This window comes from Ochotona princeps, chromosome 19 (assembly GCF_030435755.1).
Source record: "Ochotona princeps isolate mOchPri1 chromosome 19, mOchPri1.hap1, whole genome shotgun sequence".
NCBI classification, from domain to species: Eukaryota; Metazoa; Chordata; class Mammalia; order Lagomorpha; family Ochotonidae; genus Ochotona; species Ochotona princeps.
Window position 1 is genome coordinate 28,654,531 of NC_080850.1, and position 19,701 is coordinate 28,674,231.

Genomic DNA, 19,701 nt, shown 5'->3' on the forward strand with positions numbered 1-19,701 from the left:
ACAGGGAGGTTGCTTTTGAAGCTTTTTTTTAAAGCAGAGGAAATGCATGTTGAGATTTGCAGTATTCAGAGGTCCCTGGTTGCAGAGCATGTACTCCACAGCCTGGAGAACAGCCAGCACTCCAGCAGTCAGAGCAACTAGAAGAAGGGCTCTGCAAGCCATCTAGGGGAAATGACGCCAGCCTGGATCAGGAAGGCAGTGATGGAGACAGGGAGAAGGGCCTTGATTGGAGAGACAGAAGTGAAAACCATCAGAACTGTAAACTCAGGGACTAGAGAATGTGGTCAGTCTGGGTGACTCTAGTAGGCTATCAGGCCACACTGCCAGATGGCAGCAGCCAAACCAACCTGCCCCAGTAGCCATGGGCTGTCTGAGGTTATGTGAGGAACAAAAGTTTAGAAGCCAGGGTGTGTGGTTGAGAAAGGCAGCCAGAGATGGCTCATAGAACTATTTCATCTTAGAAAGCTATCATGTCATACGTGCTGTTTTCTTTCAAACGTCCTTTATAAAATTCCACAGCTATTTTGTTTGGACTCATAGCAATAACAGAGAAAAATTGAGCTCCTCTCAGCTGTTTCATGGTTCATCATTATGCTCTTATCATCCAGCCATGGGGTGGAGGCATACCAGAGTGCCTATGGGACGTGTGTTAATACTAAGAATCGAGGTGTGCCTACTTGGATTCTAACCCCTCTTAAAGTACTTCAAGGAATGCTACTTAAACCACCAGGACCCATCCTGCTGGGTACCAAGGTCTAGCAGTGATTTTCATGATAACCAGAGGCATTTGCACAGGAACCCAACTTAACTGCTTCTAGATAATTAGCGAAACATGAATACATCCTAGTCAATTCACAGGGATGTCTGGAGGGACTCAAACTTCAAAGAAATGATAGAGCAGTCATGCTACTCTATGTTCATCAACTCCTTATATTTCCCTGATTGTTAGCCATACAATATTCCTTCATGATTTCTGCAATCCTTAGAGTCTCACATTCTTTACAAACAGTCATAGCATGCAACAGATGATCAAAGCAAAAAACACAGCACTGGGTAAGGGAAAGAACTATGAAATCAGCAGAAGGAAATGGGATGAAAGTCAACCAAATCTCCTTCAATACTCTCTTACCATCCTCCTCTACCCAAACCTTGCCTGAGTGTATGTGTGTCTATACCATAGATGGACACATATACACTCATACTCATACTCCTCTCTGCTCCAAATTGGCCTTGTGGTTCCACATGCCTTGACTGAGTCAGCATACCAAGCCAAGATCCCTTGATAAACTCAAGGCTAGCCGCTGAATGCTACTTAAGTAAGACTGCTTACAATATACACTGTGGGCTGCCTATTCAAAACCTTGCTTCGATTCTGCTTCTCATGTACCCCAGGAAGCTTAGGCAGATCCTCCTGTTACAAAACAATTAAGGGGGAGGGGCTTCCTATTGCTTCCAGCCAATGAGATGTGACTAAAAACTTTAGTGGAAGATATCTAGGAAAAGTACTATCAAAATTCTTAACTAGAGACTCAGTAAGAAACACAGAGCATTCCTTTGCCTGTGGACAGGGAGTCACAGAAAAGGATATGCTTATTATCTTAAGACCCTGACAAGGGCTAGCCAACACAGTGAGGCTGGCTGGGTAGAGGCATAAAAATTGCCTATGTCTTCCACAAACCAAGAAATAAACCATCTTTCAGGATCAATGGTATGTAATGACACAACAGATCTCTTCAGTGTTTAAGCTAGTTTTTCACAAGAATTATTTATTTATTTGGAAGTCAAGTTACAGAGAGAACGGGTGGGGGGGAGAGACAGAAAAAAATAAACAGAAAGCAAAAGAGAAGGAAGGAGGGAGGGAGAAAGAAAAACAAAACAAAACAAAACAAAAAGAATCTTCTATCCATTGGTTCACTCCCCAAATGGCTACAATGGATGGAGCTGGGCATGTCCAAATCCAGGAACCAGTTGCCTCTTCAGGTCTCCCATGTAGGAGCAGGGGCCCAAGCAACTGAGCCATTCCCTACTGCTTCCCTAGGCTATAATCAGGGAGCTGGATCAGAAGTGGAACAGTAGGGACTCGAACAGGTACTTGAATAGAATGCCAGCACCACAGAAAGAGGTTTAGCCTGCTATAGCTTGGAGCCAGCCCCTGTTTAAGCCATTTTGAATTGGAATTTCCATTTCTTACAGCCTCAATCATCCTAAATGATACAACATTGCTTTGGAGAAGCAGGATAGGACTCTGCCTCTCTAACAGCACGCTAGCAACAAGGGAATAATTGCTATGAAAAAGGAAAGAGACCAAGATTTATTCTTTGGTAAGTGTTTGGGGAAAACCAGCTGTGAAAATGTATTTTTAATAGATACCCCTTTTGTATGGTGAGTCCTCTGAAACCCTCCCATACAGTATAAACACCATAACAAAGTTATGATGAGCTACTATGAATGGCATCTGCGGGGATATGCAACATACTCAGAGTCATTGCAAGATGTAAACACTAAGAAACTACCATGAAATCAGTCCTTATTACTCACCTACTTTCGTTTTCTTCCACAATCATAAGATTCAGAATTTTTTCTCTTGCTCTGCTCCCCACTGCCCCATTGCACGAAAACACAAAATCAAACAACTGTGTGGGAAGGGAACTCAGAAAGTGGAAGAAATAGTGCAAGAAATAGACTTCTGTGCCCAAGAAGTTAGCTAGGGATAATTGTTCTCATAATTACAATGTTGAATAAGTGACTTTAAAACCAAGTCATTTGCAGAAAACTGAACACAGAGTTAAATTGTACAGAGGAGAAATCAAAAAAGAATTTTATTTTACTAATTCAATCATGACAAGAAAATCTTCATTTTGAAACTACAGTTCTGAACCAATTCCTCATATTTTTAATACTCTCCCAAATCCCCATCCATATTTCTCTTAACACCATTTCTCTCTCCTAGGACATCTTTATATACAACCTATTCTCTAGGCTAGCAGCTCCCAAAAGGAAGCATACTCATTTTTAAAGAAATAAATCAATTATGCAGAGTTTCCCAGGTGATTCTAACCATGCTTGGGGGCACATGACTGTATGCTTGATTCCAAGATCTAAATACAAAACATTTAATTATCATAGTAGAGTTAAGCAGGAACAAAAATATGTGCATGGTTGCCTAGAATTTTTTTGTTCTCTCTGAGGTCTGAAACAAACCCAACATCTCTGTAACTTAGGTGTGTCCTGGTCATCATTTGCCTTAGAGACTTGGGAGTTTGTATCTTCTCCTTGCCACCCCCACCACCCAAGACACTGTCCTGCTAAGTGTCTTTCTGCTTCAGAATAAATTTACCTTGCCTTGATACTTTTCCACACCTAGAGGAAATAAACTTTGGAAAATGTTTTCAAAAGAATCCTTTACAAAACCCACAATTCATAAGGACTCCCCTCTTAGGCTGAAGCCTGAGATGCACAAGGCAAACAGTAGGTAACCAGAGAAGTAAATACTGGGTTTTCCAGCAGAATCAGTCCTGAAACCAAAACTGAGGAAGGAAGCTGACCATTTAGCCCGCCCAGAGGAACAAAAGCTCAGGCATACCCCAGGGTATGCGTGACCTGAGAAAACTGCAATTAAACCAACCTCTTGTCCTAAGTTCACTTTTCCCTCCCGCTCAGGTTTAAAGTCAGGATGAGGTTGTACATCAGCGTGCAGAGTTTATGTGGAATCTTAGAGCTCCTCAGGGTGCCAAAATTTTTTTTCAGATCTAATTAAATAATCTCCATTGGATGTGACAGTACTCATTTATATCCATCTGTATGAGGACATTTAAATTCTAGAGATGATAAACACAGCACACTGAGCACTGGAGTCTTGCTACTGTAACATCAGGTCAGACTAACTCACATTACAACCTAACAGCTTTCCCATAAGTAGATTTTTTTGATAACTAAATGAACACAGAAATGCCACAGTGGCAAATGAAATCATGCCCAGTATTGAAACTAGGACGTACTGCTCCAGATAGGCTATGATATAAATCAGTGCAAAACCACAATGGGTGTGAACTAGTGAGAAGACAGCAAGTCAAGGTCACTTTGCATATTTCAGTTGCACTGTGTGTTAGAATAGGAACAAGGTAGACTAACTCAATGGCATTAAGAGAGTAAAGGGTGAAAAAAGAAGAGAATATGAACCAAGCCCCAGGAGGAGAGAAGCAGGCTCAACTGTTCAAGATCTGTCTTAAAGCTTTGTCTTTTTCAGTCATTTCTCACTCTTTAATAGTCTTAACAATCCTCATGGCAATTTACAAACGGGAAAATTCAATATAGACTACTGAATCACCATTCACTCTCAGTCTAATCAAGCTTTCATCTCAACTGCACTGTGTGAAAGGGCCCCACAGCTTTTGGCTCCTGCCTAATCCTCCTCCACTAGCTGCTCCCAGCAGGCTGGTGGGCCCAGTAAGACTCAGGGGCCACAGGTCACTCATGCTCTTCCCCACGCATCCTGGGCTGGAAAGTACGCCAACAACCTCCTTGTCTGGGGAGCATGTCCCTCAAGTGTGCAAAGCTTTTCAATTCAGATGGAAGTCAGTTTTTTAGTTTAACAAGTGCCTGACCTGGGGTTGTGGACAAGGCACCCAACCATTATATCAGGGCATCCACACATACTTTTTAAAGTCAAGTTTTCGTGATTTTAAACACATTTTATCAGCATTTACTGACATGTTTGAGGCATGCTTTCTGTTATGCTTGTTTCTGAACATTCAGTTTTGATAGGGCACAGCAGGAGAAAAAATTGATTAATACTGGAGCAGTCCTTGCCTCCACTCAACTGCTTCTCACCAACAACCAGAACATTCTTATCTCTTCATCATATCCTTGAAAGTCTTTATGATATCCATATAGTCTTTCTCCAAAAGGCAATACCAAGGGCTTGAAAGGAATATGAAAACTAGCCAGAATCTTTTTCCTCAGATGTGCCTCAATGTATCCCAAAGAACTGTTTTAAAGGGGAGCAAAGTGTTGACAAGGGCCAACTATAAAACCTAACAATTCAGAGTTTAGAGCCTAATGACTTGGGTTAACTATTATATTCTCATTATTCTCTTCTGTTCCAGGCTGTGAACAGGAACATTCCATTAAAGTAGATGGAAAGCTAGAACTTACATGCAGTTAACGGGCATGGTATGAGGGAAGTCAGTAAGGCTACTTTTAAAGGGTCAGGCAATAATAAGCACACAAAAATTCAAAACCATTCCAAGAGTATAAATACCCTTAGCAGGAAAATCAGGTTCCCAGCTAATGCTCTGATGATCACAAATGGCAAGTGGGAATTTGCCAAAAATAATTCCTTCATTCTTTACACTTCTGCAAAGACCTTTATCACAAGTAGCTTTTAAAAGTCCATGATTTTGCAGATAAAGCAAAATCTATTCTTCATATTTGACAAATGAGGAAAGTAAGGAACAGAAGGCTCCAGAATTAAAGAACAGAATCAGCCCTACAACGTAGGCTTTCATCCTCCAAAGCCAAGTTCCGTAAACGCACGTATTTATGTTTGTTCTGGAGCACCAAAAGAACACATAAGCCCTGAAGACTCAGTGTGGTTGGCCCTGGATCATCACACAGCAATATTCCTCTTGCAAACGCTGCTCGGAGGCCTGCTTCTATGAACACTTTCCCAGCAGCCTCTGTGAAGGCCATCTGGCATTTGCAGCTGTAATCCTCTGCAGTTAACATTTCACACATTTCTTTCCTAAGCCTCCAGCATACCTGATGCAATAGCGGGAGACAGGAACATAAGCAGAACCAAGAGCAGCTTTTCTGCTAAGATAAGAACTTTCTGAGGGTGAGCAGAAGGCCAGAAATCAGTCATAAACCTACTTGGCCAAGTGGTTCATGAGCAGCTGTAGCATCTGCCGGTTTTTCTCCGGGAGTCGGTGAACCAGGCTGTGGATTTCGGAGACCCGTGTCTCCTGGTTCTCTAGCTCTGTGAAGGAAGGAGCAAGGTAATACTTAATCATTATTACAGCTAAACACTTCACAAGACAAAATCAGGGGCAACTAAAGACTGGCACTGACAGATGGAGACATTCTCAAACATTTACACTCCATGACTGGCACAACCAGACCTAGAAGTCCTTTGAGTGGTGCTTTCTGTAACAAGGTTCAGCAAAATAATTGACCATCACAAAATTCACGCCAAAGTGATGACGCACTGAAGTGGAGTTGGTCAACTGCACTCCCGGAGCAAGAAGGCATGCAGGCACAGCTGGCTCCCTAGAGGGCCAACACCATTTCAAGAAAAGAAGGAACTGTATGCACTTGTAAAGTGATAAATCTTACGTGCACAGCATAGCAAGGGGCTCAAATATCAAAATAACACTCCCCGACAGCATCAAAGGGATCGAAGGAAATGCCCATGATTCTCAAGTTACACATGACGACCAGCCCAGGAGAAAGCAAGCTATGGTAGGTACCAGGTTACATGTGTCTGCCTCCACGTAACCTGGATCCTGGCTCATTGTGTTTTCTTGATAAACCTAGGGAAGTGGCTTCGCTTCTCTGCAAAATGAATTGATGGCACTCATCACGCTTATTTATAGGACTGATGCGAGGTTTAATTAAAGAGTGGTTGCTATGGCTTTGGACTTTCTCGGAGGGTGCAATGACATAAACACCATCTTCATTACCAGCTTCTCCCACGATTTTCTCATCCCTGTTTTAAGGAGACAACTGAGTGCAGAAGGCCACCAGAACATTAGGTACTACTAAATTAGGCCAATAGGACCTACCAAGGTAAACAAACTTGAAAGGCCAAATGGAACCAGAGACACTAAAGCTATGGATAGAATAATACTCCAAGGATTCAGGCCAGGTTTAAGTCTGATAGAGAATCTAACTGATCCTTTATAGGAGACCTGCCCCATATAGCCAGATTCCAGTATACTTAGGGCATCTTGCATCTAATCTCTATGTATTTTAAGATGAGTAATATGACACTAGGGACCTGGATGATTTAGTTAAAGAATGATAAGAAGCTGTAAATGGAACACATGATGGAAAGTGACTGTGAAGTTATATAAATGGTGTCATATTCAGGGAACCACATCCAATGTTCAATTTAGGTAATGTGCAATGTCTGATTCATTCTGTAAAATGCTACTCAAAGGCTGGAGGGGGAGAAAAATTCAATTCATTAGAACTCCAAAAAGCAAAACCAGAAAGGCAAACTTGCTTTTCTCTGCTCTCTTGCTACTCACCTCCTCCTTCACCTCAAAAACAAAACCAAACCAAACCAAAAAACCACCCTGAAGTCTCTCCTCTGTAAATTCAATGCAGTAGCAAGATACTTATCCTCTCAAACTTGGCTTCATTTTCAATTGGTGTCAGAAGCTCATATATAAATATATGGCATTCATAAGCAGAATATGAAGGACCAGAAAATATTTATGTTGGGACACCAACTGTTCTTTGACATAGAAAATTCTAATCTCTTCCTCTTAAAATTGCACCAAGAGTGAAACTTACTTGCTGCCTTGATGAAACTTCTTTGAAACTGGTACATCATGAGTGGCCCTGGAAGCATTCTGGAAGAAAAAGACAGAGACTCGGCAGCTTTGTAATACAGTTGTGATAATCCCACTCAGCAGCAGCCCAGAGACTGCTGAATCCCATGACCATTCTTGAAGGGTAACAGCACAGGGAAACGACACCCAGACGGCTCCAACACCCTGCAGAAAGGATCCTGACGCTGCACTGGAACTCTTCAATCCCTCTCTTCTTCCAGGGATCAGTGTGACCGAGTCACCAGAAATGTGCAGACATAAAAAACTAGCACAGGCCAAGAGACTTCTTTTTCAGTGACTCAACCACTCCCCAGAGCATTTTAATATGTACCTGAGGAAGAACCAACTAACTACATGTTTGGGATTACTTGTGCTGCATTTTTGCTTTCCCAGTAGCTTGATAGATCAGTTCATCTGAAAGCACTAGCATAAATTTCTGTAGGTGGTTCTGTCATGAATTCAATCCAGAATGTTCTTCAGAATTCAAGCAAATTTTACCCTCTAGGCATGACTAAGTTCAACTACCAACCTCCAATTTTGTTTTTGTTTTTTTTTTTTTTTGATAATCCAAATAAGAGTTCTCAACAGACTGTACTTTATTCTTGGATCAGATTTTATTCTCATCGGATTCCCTAATTCAACTGTCATCCCTTCCACTGCATTTTACACATAACTGCACTGCCCCAAGAATCAACAGAATGTATACGATGAGGCCTTTTCTATGGGTTTCCTTTTTCTGCTTTCTAACCAAGCACATCTTTACAAACTCTGTTCAAAGGTTTATAGCATTCGTGACTACGATTCTCTGAACTGACAACCAGACACTATCTTCATATGTAACAACTGCAGTGCAGAACTACAGCATGTGTACACCTCTGCCCTTTGAGCCTAGTGTAAATCTCACCCTCTTCAGGAAACTGGGATGTGGGGAGCTGGTCCATAACTTCACCGTTAATAAATAGCCAAGGGAGATACAGACCAGTAGTAATATCATATATATTAATATAAGTAAAACAGTCTCTCCAGTAAGAGTGTTTTACAATCCAAGTGGAAGTAATCAGAAACAAGTCCCATCAAGTCCTCCTTTTAAAGGAACAGCATTAACACACAAACATGCCAAAATACAGCAGGTATGCAATGCATTCTCAACAGAATGTGACATCTGATGCTTTGTTTTCTTAACAGATTACTCAGCTAAGGCCATAGTTTAGCTCCTCTTCAAGGCTAATTATCCTAGCTGAGCTTCCTCAATCATTCTTGGCCCCACTGCACAGGGCAACCCAGCACCCAGGGATGACTTACAGTCACTCACCAGCTGAACCAAATGCACCCACACAGTGGCAATGATTTCCACATTTCAGCCACACAATGGCGATGGTTTCCACATTGTAGCCACCCACCCAGCAGCTCTCCGGAGGTTGAAAATAAATATGCACTTTCCCATCCCACGCCCTCCCCCACCCCCATCCCCGCCATTTCCTGATAATGGGAATGGGCAGGCTCCTGCCTGCAAGTGGGAAGTCCCTACCGTAGGTAGGTCTTCAGAGCACTAGTGATGGTCTTGATCTCCCACTCAGCGCAGATGTCTGTCTCTGTATCTGATGCTGTCTTGGGGTCTAAAGTGAAGAAAAGAGCATGCATGAAACATAGCACAACACACATCTAGTCAACCAGCTCAGGTCAAAACCATTCCACCTTGCTAGCAACCAGAGGATTGTCTATAAAAACAAAATGACACATATGTGACCTATCACATTGGGAAAATGCTTAAAAATCCGAATATATACAACTGGAAGAATACAGCAAAACTGATCTTATAACTTGTTGGAAGCAGTAGAGATAATGTACCATATTTTTATTTTTTTAAACAAAAGACTTGCTTGTTGATTTATTTGAAAGAGTGACAGAGAGGGAGAGATATGGAACGAGAGAGATCATCCATATATTGTTTTACACCCTCATTAGTCTTAACGGTTAGGGGTGGTCCAGGCTGAAGCCAGGAGCCCAGAACTCAACCTAGGCCTCCCACATAGATGGCAGGGGCCACAGGACTTAGGTCATTATTTACTACTTTCTCAGTTGCATTAGTGAAGAGCTGTGTCGGAGAAAAAAACAAAACAAAACAAAAAACGCAACTGAGACTCAAATTGGCACTCCCCTACACAATGTTATCATCACAATTAAAAGGCTTAATCTACGGTACCACAACACCAGCCCCAAATGCAACAGTTGGGAAAAGCAAATTAGCTATATCTATCAAAAATCTTCATAATATTTATGCCTTCTGATCCAGGAACCCAGTTTCTTATATCTGTTCTCAGGAAATAAGGCATGAAAAAAATTAGATACCCCAAACAATCTAGGACAGAAAAGGATTCAGCTTAAGTGTCCAAAGACAGATGAATAATGGTGATTCCTTGATAGCATACCATGCTGTTTACATAGCAGTGAATGGTCAGCAGCATCAACAATGCCTATATTATACAATGATGTCATGCAAAAAAACAAAATCAAGATTCAAAGTTCATGACAAACTAATCCAAATGAAAACTGGATGAAAAGACTCTAAAATTAAAATAGAGTTGGGTGAAAGTGGTCAAATTGAAGCTTTTAGATTTTTCTAATCTGTGAACGATTTGATTCCAAGACCTGATTTTTTTTTTTTCTTGAAAGTTGAAATGCCCAGACAAGCAAGGAGAACCACCATCATACAACTAGATTCAGCAGAGAAAGTATGCCTGGTCTTTCTTGTGTGGTATTGTAAACAAATGCATGTGCTTTAAAAAGTGTGTGTGGTAAGAGAAAGGAAGAGAAGATTCTTCATCTTCCCAAATAGCAGCACTCAGGGGGAGTGAAACTGGAAAGGCAGAGGATGGGTAGCAGGAAATGATTCACAAATCAGAACACAGAGCCCTGTCTCATGGCAGGTGAGGCAAGGCAAGGCACAAACTGTCAGGAGGGCAGTGGGCCACTGCAGAGCCCATGGGGCGACTCCAGCTTCCTCCTGCTGGCTACAGATCCAGCGAAACTCCACCAGCTCTCTTTCTACACAGAGTCATGTCTTCAGCTGGGAAGTTCTCCTGAACTTATTCTCTCCTCCCAGGGCCCCAGGGTCAAGGTTCAGGGCTGACTGACAAAGAACACACCCCTTTCTGCTCCAATGTGTGGTTCAATAAGGGCCTGAGACCAAGGGCAGGCCACTCTTCGTGAGCCTCAGCACTTTTACAGCCAAGGGGTTGCGCTGTCATTTGCTGGGCTTGCCCTGGGAAGTTATGTAACCGCCAGGTTCTTTGTTGGAGAACCTGAGAGTGAGTCCCACAGAGACCAAGGAGAGGAGATAGAGGGTCATGATTACACACTTTGAACCTTTGGAGTGAGTTATGCCATGCTACTCAGCTGAGCCAATAAATAATCTTTTTCCTCCTTAAGTCAGCTTAGGTCAGATTTTCCATTTTTAATAATCCATATGCCGAGATGACAGTGCACATTAGGTAACCTGAGGTAGCCTTCTGACTGTCTCTCTTCTGGATAGTCTCCACAAACTCTGGAATATCAGCTATCTAGAAAGCGGTTTCTCTCTCAAAGCCAATAGCCCATTTGTTGGACAAGGGTCAAGAGTCATAGGGGAGGACAGCATATTTTCTATCAACTGGGAAAAGCCTGGTAGGCAGAGGCTGAATACTCATGACTGGCTGAGGGATTTAGTCTGCAATCCACAGGTAAGGGCACACATCCAGCTGGTACAGATAATGGCAGCTGGCACCTCCTGTTCTGTTTGTTCCCCTGACACCTTCTTGAAGACAACAGAAATAAGGCCCTCAGCTCAAAACCCACACACTTCCACAAGGCAGAGTGCTGTGTCCTGGTTAGGAGTGACCTTGGGCCAAGTCTTTCTCAACACATGACATAAGAAAGGGTCACAGAGTAGAATGTTCCACAGTCAATGTAGGAAAAGACAGGTAGTGGCTATTTCCCAAGACCAAGACTGTGGGTGGTGTAAACACTTTCCTCTGACATTTCCCGCTAACACAGTTCTCTTCCCAGAAATGTGAATATATGCCAAACTGTGCCCCTGCTCTCACCCATAGGTGCTTGGAGGGCTGCCCCGTGACATGACTCCTGCCTACCAGGCCAATCTTATTCTACATGTCTCTGAAGAACACCCTGACAAGGACCCAAGAGTCAACATGGAACTAAACCTGAGGTGGTGGCAGCTCTGGGACTTGTGAGCTGCTCCATGAACCACAGTCAGCAAGCTAATGATTAGCTTCCACTTATTCCAGCTTGGTAACCATAGGAATATCGTGTAACATTACAGAAAGGAGAGTCAGATTGCAGCCTGCCTGGGGGGGCTTTTTATAGCACTGATGAGGCAAGGCTGGTAACTTGAGCACATTCATTTGAATTCACTTCGTCTCCAGACTAAATTGCACATAGCCCTTAAGGCCACCAACTCTCAGAGAGTGCTGTGTGGGTCCACCTCCCACCCCCATGCTCCCTCGCTCAGGTCAGGGCTTCCTGGGCCATCTAAACATGTGGCAGAAGGATCCTTTCCAAGTTTCTTGCAGGCTCGGTACATTTCTCCTGATCACATACATGACCACATGCTTAGGAGAAAGGTTCTAAACTAGCAGAGCAATGCAATGTATAAAGAAGGCATCTAAAAGGTTAAGTGGAACATGTAAGTCTATTTCTTCATCAACGTACATCCATAATAACACAGAAAACAGACTGGAAGCAGTCACAATGAGCCCTGCACAGAAATGCCACACTGGATCAGTCCCTTAAGAACCTCCTAGCCCACTGTTGTCTTGCAGTGCTTGACAGGGCAGGAGGCTCTAGAGAAAACGATGGAGAAATTTGTCTATGGTCTCCTTAAGTTCCTAACAACACATCATGATGTTGGAAAATTTGCTTTTTTATCTTTGAATGAGAAGGTTAACACACAAAGGGTTTTAAAAAAAGTTAACAGAATCAACTACATACACATTAAGACAAGTCCTTCCTATGATAAAAGTAAACACTAACATGAGTTTGCATGTGTTTGAACACACATCCAAGCATATGCATGAATGCATAAATCTTCATAACACAAAGGAAGCACACTCTACTTGCCTTCTGTGCATTTTCACCTAACATGCAAAAATCTTTCACAACAATAACTAAGACACATCTTCTTAACCTGCACCAAAGTTAATGTCCTCCAATTCACAGAAACTAAGAGTGCTCCCTGCATTTTTGCTGTGATGAACAGTGACATAATCTACAGTTTTCTTGCACATGTTCTACCTGAGGAAGCAAGTCTTAAAAATGACAAGTGACATCTGAGTAAAAAATCTGTGCATCTGAAATTTTTAAAATTTGCTCAAGCATACTCAGAGGTTTGAGACTGTCTCTTCCATGTGTTTGACAGCAAATTGTAATCAAACACTTGGCTCTTAGCCCATGAGGCCAAAGACGTGATTTCCCTGTTTTGGGGTGTATTCTTTCTAATGTGAATAAAAGGTTGAGAATCTTACCCTGTGTCTGGGTTTTCATGCCCAATTGATTGAACTACACTCACCCTTTACAAAAAGCATAGCTCCATGACACCTGTACAAAGTCATGCAACTGCTGTTCAATCAAGATGCAGGTAATTTCCATCAGACCCAAAATGCCTGTGCCCCTTTATACCTAATTCTTTTCCTCTACCTCCAGATCCTGGCAGTATCTTCTACACAGTATTTCATGTTTGAAATCCAGTGAGAATGGTGCATGTGCTACCAGTTTAATCCTTTTATCACTGAGTAGTATTCAATATTATGGATATGCCATAATTTGTTAACCCATTTGCGAATTGATGAACATTTGGGTGGTTTCCAGTTGTGGCTGTAAATGGACTGCATTTTCATCTCCTGGATAAATACTGTGCCTACAAGTGGAAGTGGGTAAAAATACACAGGAGTAGAAACACCAGAAATACTTAGGAGTAAAAATACCACTCTTTGTATACATAAGACTTTATTTTTATTGCATGCTATTCCTTCAAAAGTAGGTTTAATATTTAGCAATTTGATAAGCAAATCTGTTTAATGATTCTCTCTCTCTCTCTCACACACACACATATACACTCTCTTTTTCTCTGCTGCTGTCTGTTGGCTTACTCCCTAAATACCTGCAGCCAGACATATAATCCAGGTCTTCTATGTAACTGGCAGGATCCCAATTACTTGAGCCACCACTCAGGGTCTGCATTACTAGGAAGAGGAATGAGGAGCCAGAGCTAGGTATCAAGCCAAGCATTCTAATGTGAGGGTCTCTTAATTGCTAGGCTAAATGCCACCTCCCCCTGCCCCACTAAGTTCAATTATTTTCTGTGGAAGTCACACATCTTTAAGAACCTCAGTCACTTCCCATATGCAGAGAGTAACTACAGAGCATTTCTGCATTCCACTTGTTTTGAGATCCAAAAGCTCTTAGATTCATGCTCCTGTCTTAGGAGTACCTGCACAGAGCGACTCCAAAAGCCAGCTGAGGGTGGTGATAGTGGCAGCAGGGGCAGCAGGAGGTGATGGCAATAGTAGTGGTTGCAGGAGAGAGAGGAGGCTGCTTCCATCTGTGATCTCCCATCTCTGAGACCTTAGGCTATGGTTAGCAGGCACCTCTCCCAACTTTGAGAAGGATCAATCCTTTATCCTATCACTTACTAATTATGTCATCATTTGTCTGCACCTCTATACTGTGGTTAAAATGGGAAGCTGCCTCTCTGCTGCCTTATTCTATTTGGCTGTTGTCTTCTATGTCTGGGGTGGTATCCACATGAAGCCATGTAAGACTTTAGCTCTCAGGTGACATCATTAAGATGGCAATTTTTACTTTTGGATTTCTTTAGAAGTAAGTTCTTGATTGCTCTGATTTACAGTGCTCTAGGAAAAGTTAAAGAAAGTGAAGGATACAGGAAAAAAATGTAGATATCCAAAGTCCCAGCATGCAGCTCACACACTGCTTCCTGGAGCAGAGAGAGTTGTTTGAGACGGTAATCCAAACCATGACCTAGACTGGGGAACAGGGCAGTGTTACCGCACAGCAAGGCAAGTGGCTTCAGAAGGGGTCAAATCCTAGAAGACACATGAGAGTGGCAACAGAAGAACCAGCACAGGCCTCACCATAACAAGAATGAACTCCACTTCCCCAGCACCATAACCAAGAGCAGAACTGGGAGAACTCGGCTCGCCCTTAATGGTACACACCAAATCAACAATTTGAGAACATCAGAAAACTGGCTGCAATCACACACCACAGCCTTCCATTTTAATTTAAGGAGATGCCTCTAAAGAGAGTGTTGGAAAGTAGTAGAAACACAAGGAGAACCTATCCACAGTGAATTTCACAGCAAAGATTCAAAACTGTTATGTGTTCCAATGTGATTGGAAACATGATACAAAAGCCTACACAATATTTGTTGGCCTATAACACAGAGGCCAAAACTCTCTGGAAAATAACTTTGAAACCAGCTGTTCTATAATACGAACAAAATACGAATACTGTGAAGAAAGACAAAGTAAAATAAGATATAAATGGAAACAATAAAATGGAGGATTGAAAGGTACAAACACAAAGAGCTGAATAAAACTGGGACATTAAAATTTAATTATAGGGCCCGGCGGCGTGGCCTAGCAGCTAAAGTCCTCGCCTTGAAAGCCCCGGGATCCCATATGGGCGCCGGTTCTAATCCTGGCAGCTCCACTTCCCATCCAGCTCCCTGCTTGTGGCCTGGGAAAGCAGTCGAGGACGGCCCAAAGCTTTGAGACCCTGCACCCGCGTGGGAGACCTGGAAGAGGTTCCTGGTTCCTGGCATCGGATTGGCGCGTACCGGCCCATTGCGGCTCACTTGGGGAGTGAAACATCGGATGGAAGATCTTCCTCTCTGTCTCTCCTCCTCTCTGTATATCCGCCTTTGCAATAATAATAAAAAAATCTTTTAAAAAAATTTAATTATAAAATTAAAATCTGCATGGCAAGCAATAAGAATAATCAACCCAATGTTAACATAATCCATGTGAATGATATGGATTCAGGGAATGGTTTGAGAATTTTTACTAGAATGCAAAGAATCAGAAGAAAAAGTGAGTAGACAAGCATCTATTTTAAGATTGAGAGTTACAGAGTAATAACAAAAAATTTATTTTTATTTTTAAAAAGTCTAAAAACTTTACCAGATCCCTCAGTGTATCAATTTTATGATGACTCTTAATTATTATTTTTTAAATGATACAGTCCCATAGGCTCTGAGATTTCCTTACCCTTTCCTCAAATCCCCACCCCCACTCCCACTCATTTCCCCTATTATTACAATAGTATAGTTCCTCATAAACAGTCATAAGTACATCATGCTGCTATTTTACTGTATCATGACATTGCAGGCATGGAAAATGGCAGAGAGCCCAGCATCCTACTGTCAAGACATATTTAATTGTTTCATTGGCAGTCCATCTTTGATCTGAAAGTAGAGATGCATACTATATTATATCTTCACATCTGTATTTGACAGTCTCCATTACACAGTTACTCTACATCCCCTTAAATGAAAAGCCACAATACAAAATCAACAACAGGAAGAAAAACAGAAAATTACAACGTCTTGAATTTAAATGACATGCTACTGAATGACCAATATGTCACTGAAGAAATAAAAATCAAGAACCTTCTTCATGGTGGGAGGGTTTGGGGAGGGGTGGGGAGAATCCAAGTACCTATGAAACTGTGTCACATAATACAATGTAATTAATGAATAAAAATAAATAAAAAAGGCAAAAAAAAAAGAACCTTCTTGAAGATGCTACTGTATGACCTATGAGTCAGTGAAAATTTAATATGAGAAAAAAACTGTTTTGAAGAAATGAAAATAAAAACAAAAACACCGAAATCCATGAGACACAGTTTCCACTGATTTTTGTTGGCGAGATATGTCTCCTGTAAGCAACAGATTTTTTTTTTTTGATCCAGTCCACTAATCTAGGAAGTTTGACAGATGAGTTTAAATGATTTACATTCAGGGTTAATATGGAAATGTGGTATTTTGGTCCTGTCATTTTAGCAATGGATTGTTCATTATTTAATTTAGTCTTTGCTGTCATTTACTAGGATGTTCTCTGCATTTGCCTTTGGTTTTGGTGGGTGCTATTCTTTTCCACTGTCAAGAGAACACCTTATATGATGAAAGGGAAAGAGATCTCTCATTATGTGGTTACTGGTTAACTGTATTCACAAAAGCATCTGAGGAAGCGAAGAATTTACTTTTCACATTCACAGATTCAGGTTGGGGTAGGCATTTGGAGTAGCAATTACAACACTGTTTGGGGCACCTGTATCCCACAGCTCAGTGTTTGGGCTGGAGTTCTGGCAAGATTCTTGATTCCAGCTGCCTGTACCCTAGGAGACAGCAGTGATGGCTTAAGGACTTAGGTTTTTGCCATCATGTGTGAGATTCAGATGAAAGTTTCAGGATTCTAGTTTCCATCTTGTCCAGCTCAAGTTGTTGCAGCCATTTGGGAAATCAACTATTGGATGGGAGACCTCCTGACTGTACTATTGTCCATCTCTCTGCTTTTCAAATAAATATAAGAATACACATACGCATATTACTAACCTATTCCAGAGAGATTACAAGGAAAACAAACGGTTTGTATTCATAGAACAGTAGATATTTTAAGGTATAATCCACTTACACCTTAGATGGAGGAAAAAAACAGATTAATAAGCTAAATTCATAAAAAAGTAAAGCATTCATGAGAGAAAGCAAAAATCAAAGAACCATAAAAAACTTCCAGATAAGTGATAAACTGGAAGGAAGACAATGCTAACACAGCTTCCAGAGCTAAAAGGTCTTATAATAATAAGATGAAAATACTAACAGAAATTTTTTTTTTGCTAACACAGAAAGGCAAATCCTAAAAAGCATAATTCAGCACCAAACATGTGAAAAATACCCAATTTCATGAAAATTATAGAAATACAAAGTGAAATAAAAAAAGACATGCTTTTTAATGTTTATAATTCATATGCAAACAAGTAACACAGAACATGGCAAGGAAGTGGGAAGTTCAGGTCACCCTGCTTAGGCTCTGCTGATACCTCATTTGAGAATATTCATTAAGAGCCTTGAAAACATGCATATCTTGACACAGAAGCTCAACACCTTAAAATAAAACCTAATGAAATAATGAGAAATGCATATAAAACTCCCAACAGATAACATTTATTAAAGAACATGGAGAGGCTCAGAAACCCATAAACACATCTTTGCATTTCACCTTCAAGTTATTACTGAAGCAGAGATGAGCTGAGAAGATAGAAGACTCAACACAATGCCAAATGGATGAGCAATGGAATTTATCTAACTTCAAAATACATGCTCTTAACCTCTGCCATGGTGACTCATTTACCTGAGTGTTTTTCAGAATGACGAAGGATTTCAATCAGCTCCCAAATCCAAACCTAGGTGTTTGATTAAAAGATTAGAGCACATTTACCCAATTTGTGCCTAATAAAATCAAGCACTTGAATAACACAGGAAAATAGAAACTCTCCACGTTACTGAATGAAGCCCAAATAAAGTGTGAGTCTAATATGATGATTTATTCATACTGTGTTAAAAGAGTGATACGACAAAATGGACCAATACAAAATGACCAGTAAAGAGCTGGTTATATCTAGGTCTGTGGGAATTTTATTTTCTTCTTTCTACTTTTCATACTTATCTAAGTGTTTACAACAATCATTCATAACTTTTCATTGGAAAAAGATAGTTATTTAAGAATGAGTTGGGGCCCGGCAGCTAAAGTCCTCTCCTTGAACGCCCTGGGATCCCATACGGGCGCCGGTTCTAATCCCGGCAGCTCCACTTCCCATCCAGCTCCCTGCTTGTGGCCTGGGAAAGCAGTCGAGGATGGCCCAATGCATTGGGACCCTGCACCTGTGTGGGAGACCCGGAAGAGGTTCCCGGTTCCCGGCATCGGATTGGCGCGTACCGGCCCATTGCGGCTCACTTGGGGAGTGAATCAACGGATGGAAGATCTTCCTCTCTGTCTCTCCTCCTCTCTCTGTATATCTGACTTTGTAATAAAAATAAAAAAATCTTTAAAAAAAAAAAGAATGAGTTGGTCTATATCTCTACTTGCCTTTCAATAAAAATGGAAGTGAAAATTAAAAATTCATATAAAATAATAAAATACATTGAAAGAGACAAAAAAAATAGACATCCCCTGGGGATGCACACACAAGTGCATACACATACACACACACACCAATATAATAAGATTTATCGTCACATAACATTCAGGGCAACAGAGGGCCTAGTACACACATAGAATATACCCTATGAATCTATAGGCTTTTCTGGATCCTTTTTACTCTCCAAAGACTGTTGCTGGAAGGAAGACATCAGGGTGGTCCTTGTTAGAATACTAATACAAAGCTGGGCTGCATGTGTTACAGGGCACTCCAGCAAGAATTCTCAGGAAATCCTCATCAGTAAAAGGAAGATACTCTCAAGGCTCTAGTTCTCATGTTCCTCTTCCAGCATATACTTCCCAACGGATTAAAAGAACAAAAAATATACCCCCAAGTGATCAAAGGAAGTCTCTGGTTTTACTACATACTAAGTTGTGCTTTCAAGTAATCAAAATAACACCATTCCAATTTTGGAAGTCTTGGGCAAATCAGCCAAATGCTGTACAGAGCTTGGCACAAAATAGGCAGCCAACAAATGTATAATAAAAGACTAGTGGGTGAAAAGTTCAGTAGGCCCAGCTCAGGGAATGTTCTAGAATTGGGAGCCATATTTATTTTGCTAAGCCCAAGTACCAAGCTAACCAAAGTACCAAGTGCTGATGAAGATGAAAGCATGTGAATATGGGGAGCAGGACACAGCTCCCTGCTCATCCAGAGCCCTGGACAAACGAGGGACTGCTCAACAGCAGGGTTCCTGGTTGAACTTTACTGCTTGGGAGAATCAGCAGTACCATTCTGAACTTGTGCTTAGATCCTGCATTGTGGCCATCTCTCAGCTGGATCTCAGTTTGCGTTCTAGTCCATCTGCAATGTCCTCCTGGCAGAGGCAGCTGGCCTCATGACTTACAGCTGCATGCTAATACACTTTCATGAC

At 41.4% G+C, this 19,701-nt stretch overlaps 1 protein-coding gene and 1 long non-coding RNA gene across 7 annotated transcripts in view; one reads left to right on the top strand and one right to left on the bottom strand.

The window, feature by feature from the left end:
* Positions 1-19,701, bottom strand: part of ARHGAP26 (Rho GTPase activating protein 26) — a 412,073-nt gene that overhangs the window by 142,594 nt on the left and 249,778 nt on the right. For all 6 annotated transcript variants that reach the window (XM_058677831.1, XM_058677832.1, XM_058677829.1 and 3 more), the window contains exons 15-17: positions 9,085-9,172; positions 7,519-7,577; positions 5,872-5,977 (exon numbers count right to left, since the gene is read on the bottom strand). In XM_058677831.1, the coding sequence (XP_058533814.1) occupies positions 5,872-5,977; positions 7,519-7,577; positions 9,085-9,172 (253 nt within the window). The remainder of the gene's footprint in view (positions 1-5,871; positions 5,978-7,518; positions 7,578-9,084; positions 9,173-19,701) is intronic.
* On the top strand, positions 1,577-11,784 carry LOC131482679 (uncharacterized). The gene is made up of 3 exons (XR_009247228.1): positions 1,577-1,708; positions 2,194-2,321; positions 11,645-11,784. It is a non-coding gene; the product is annotated as an uncharacterized LOC131482679 (long non-coding RNA).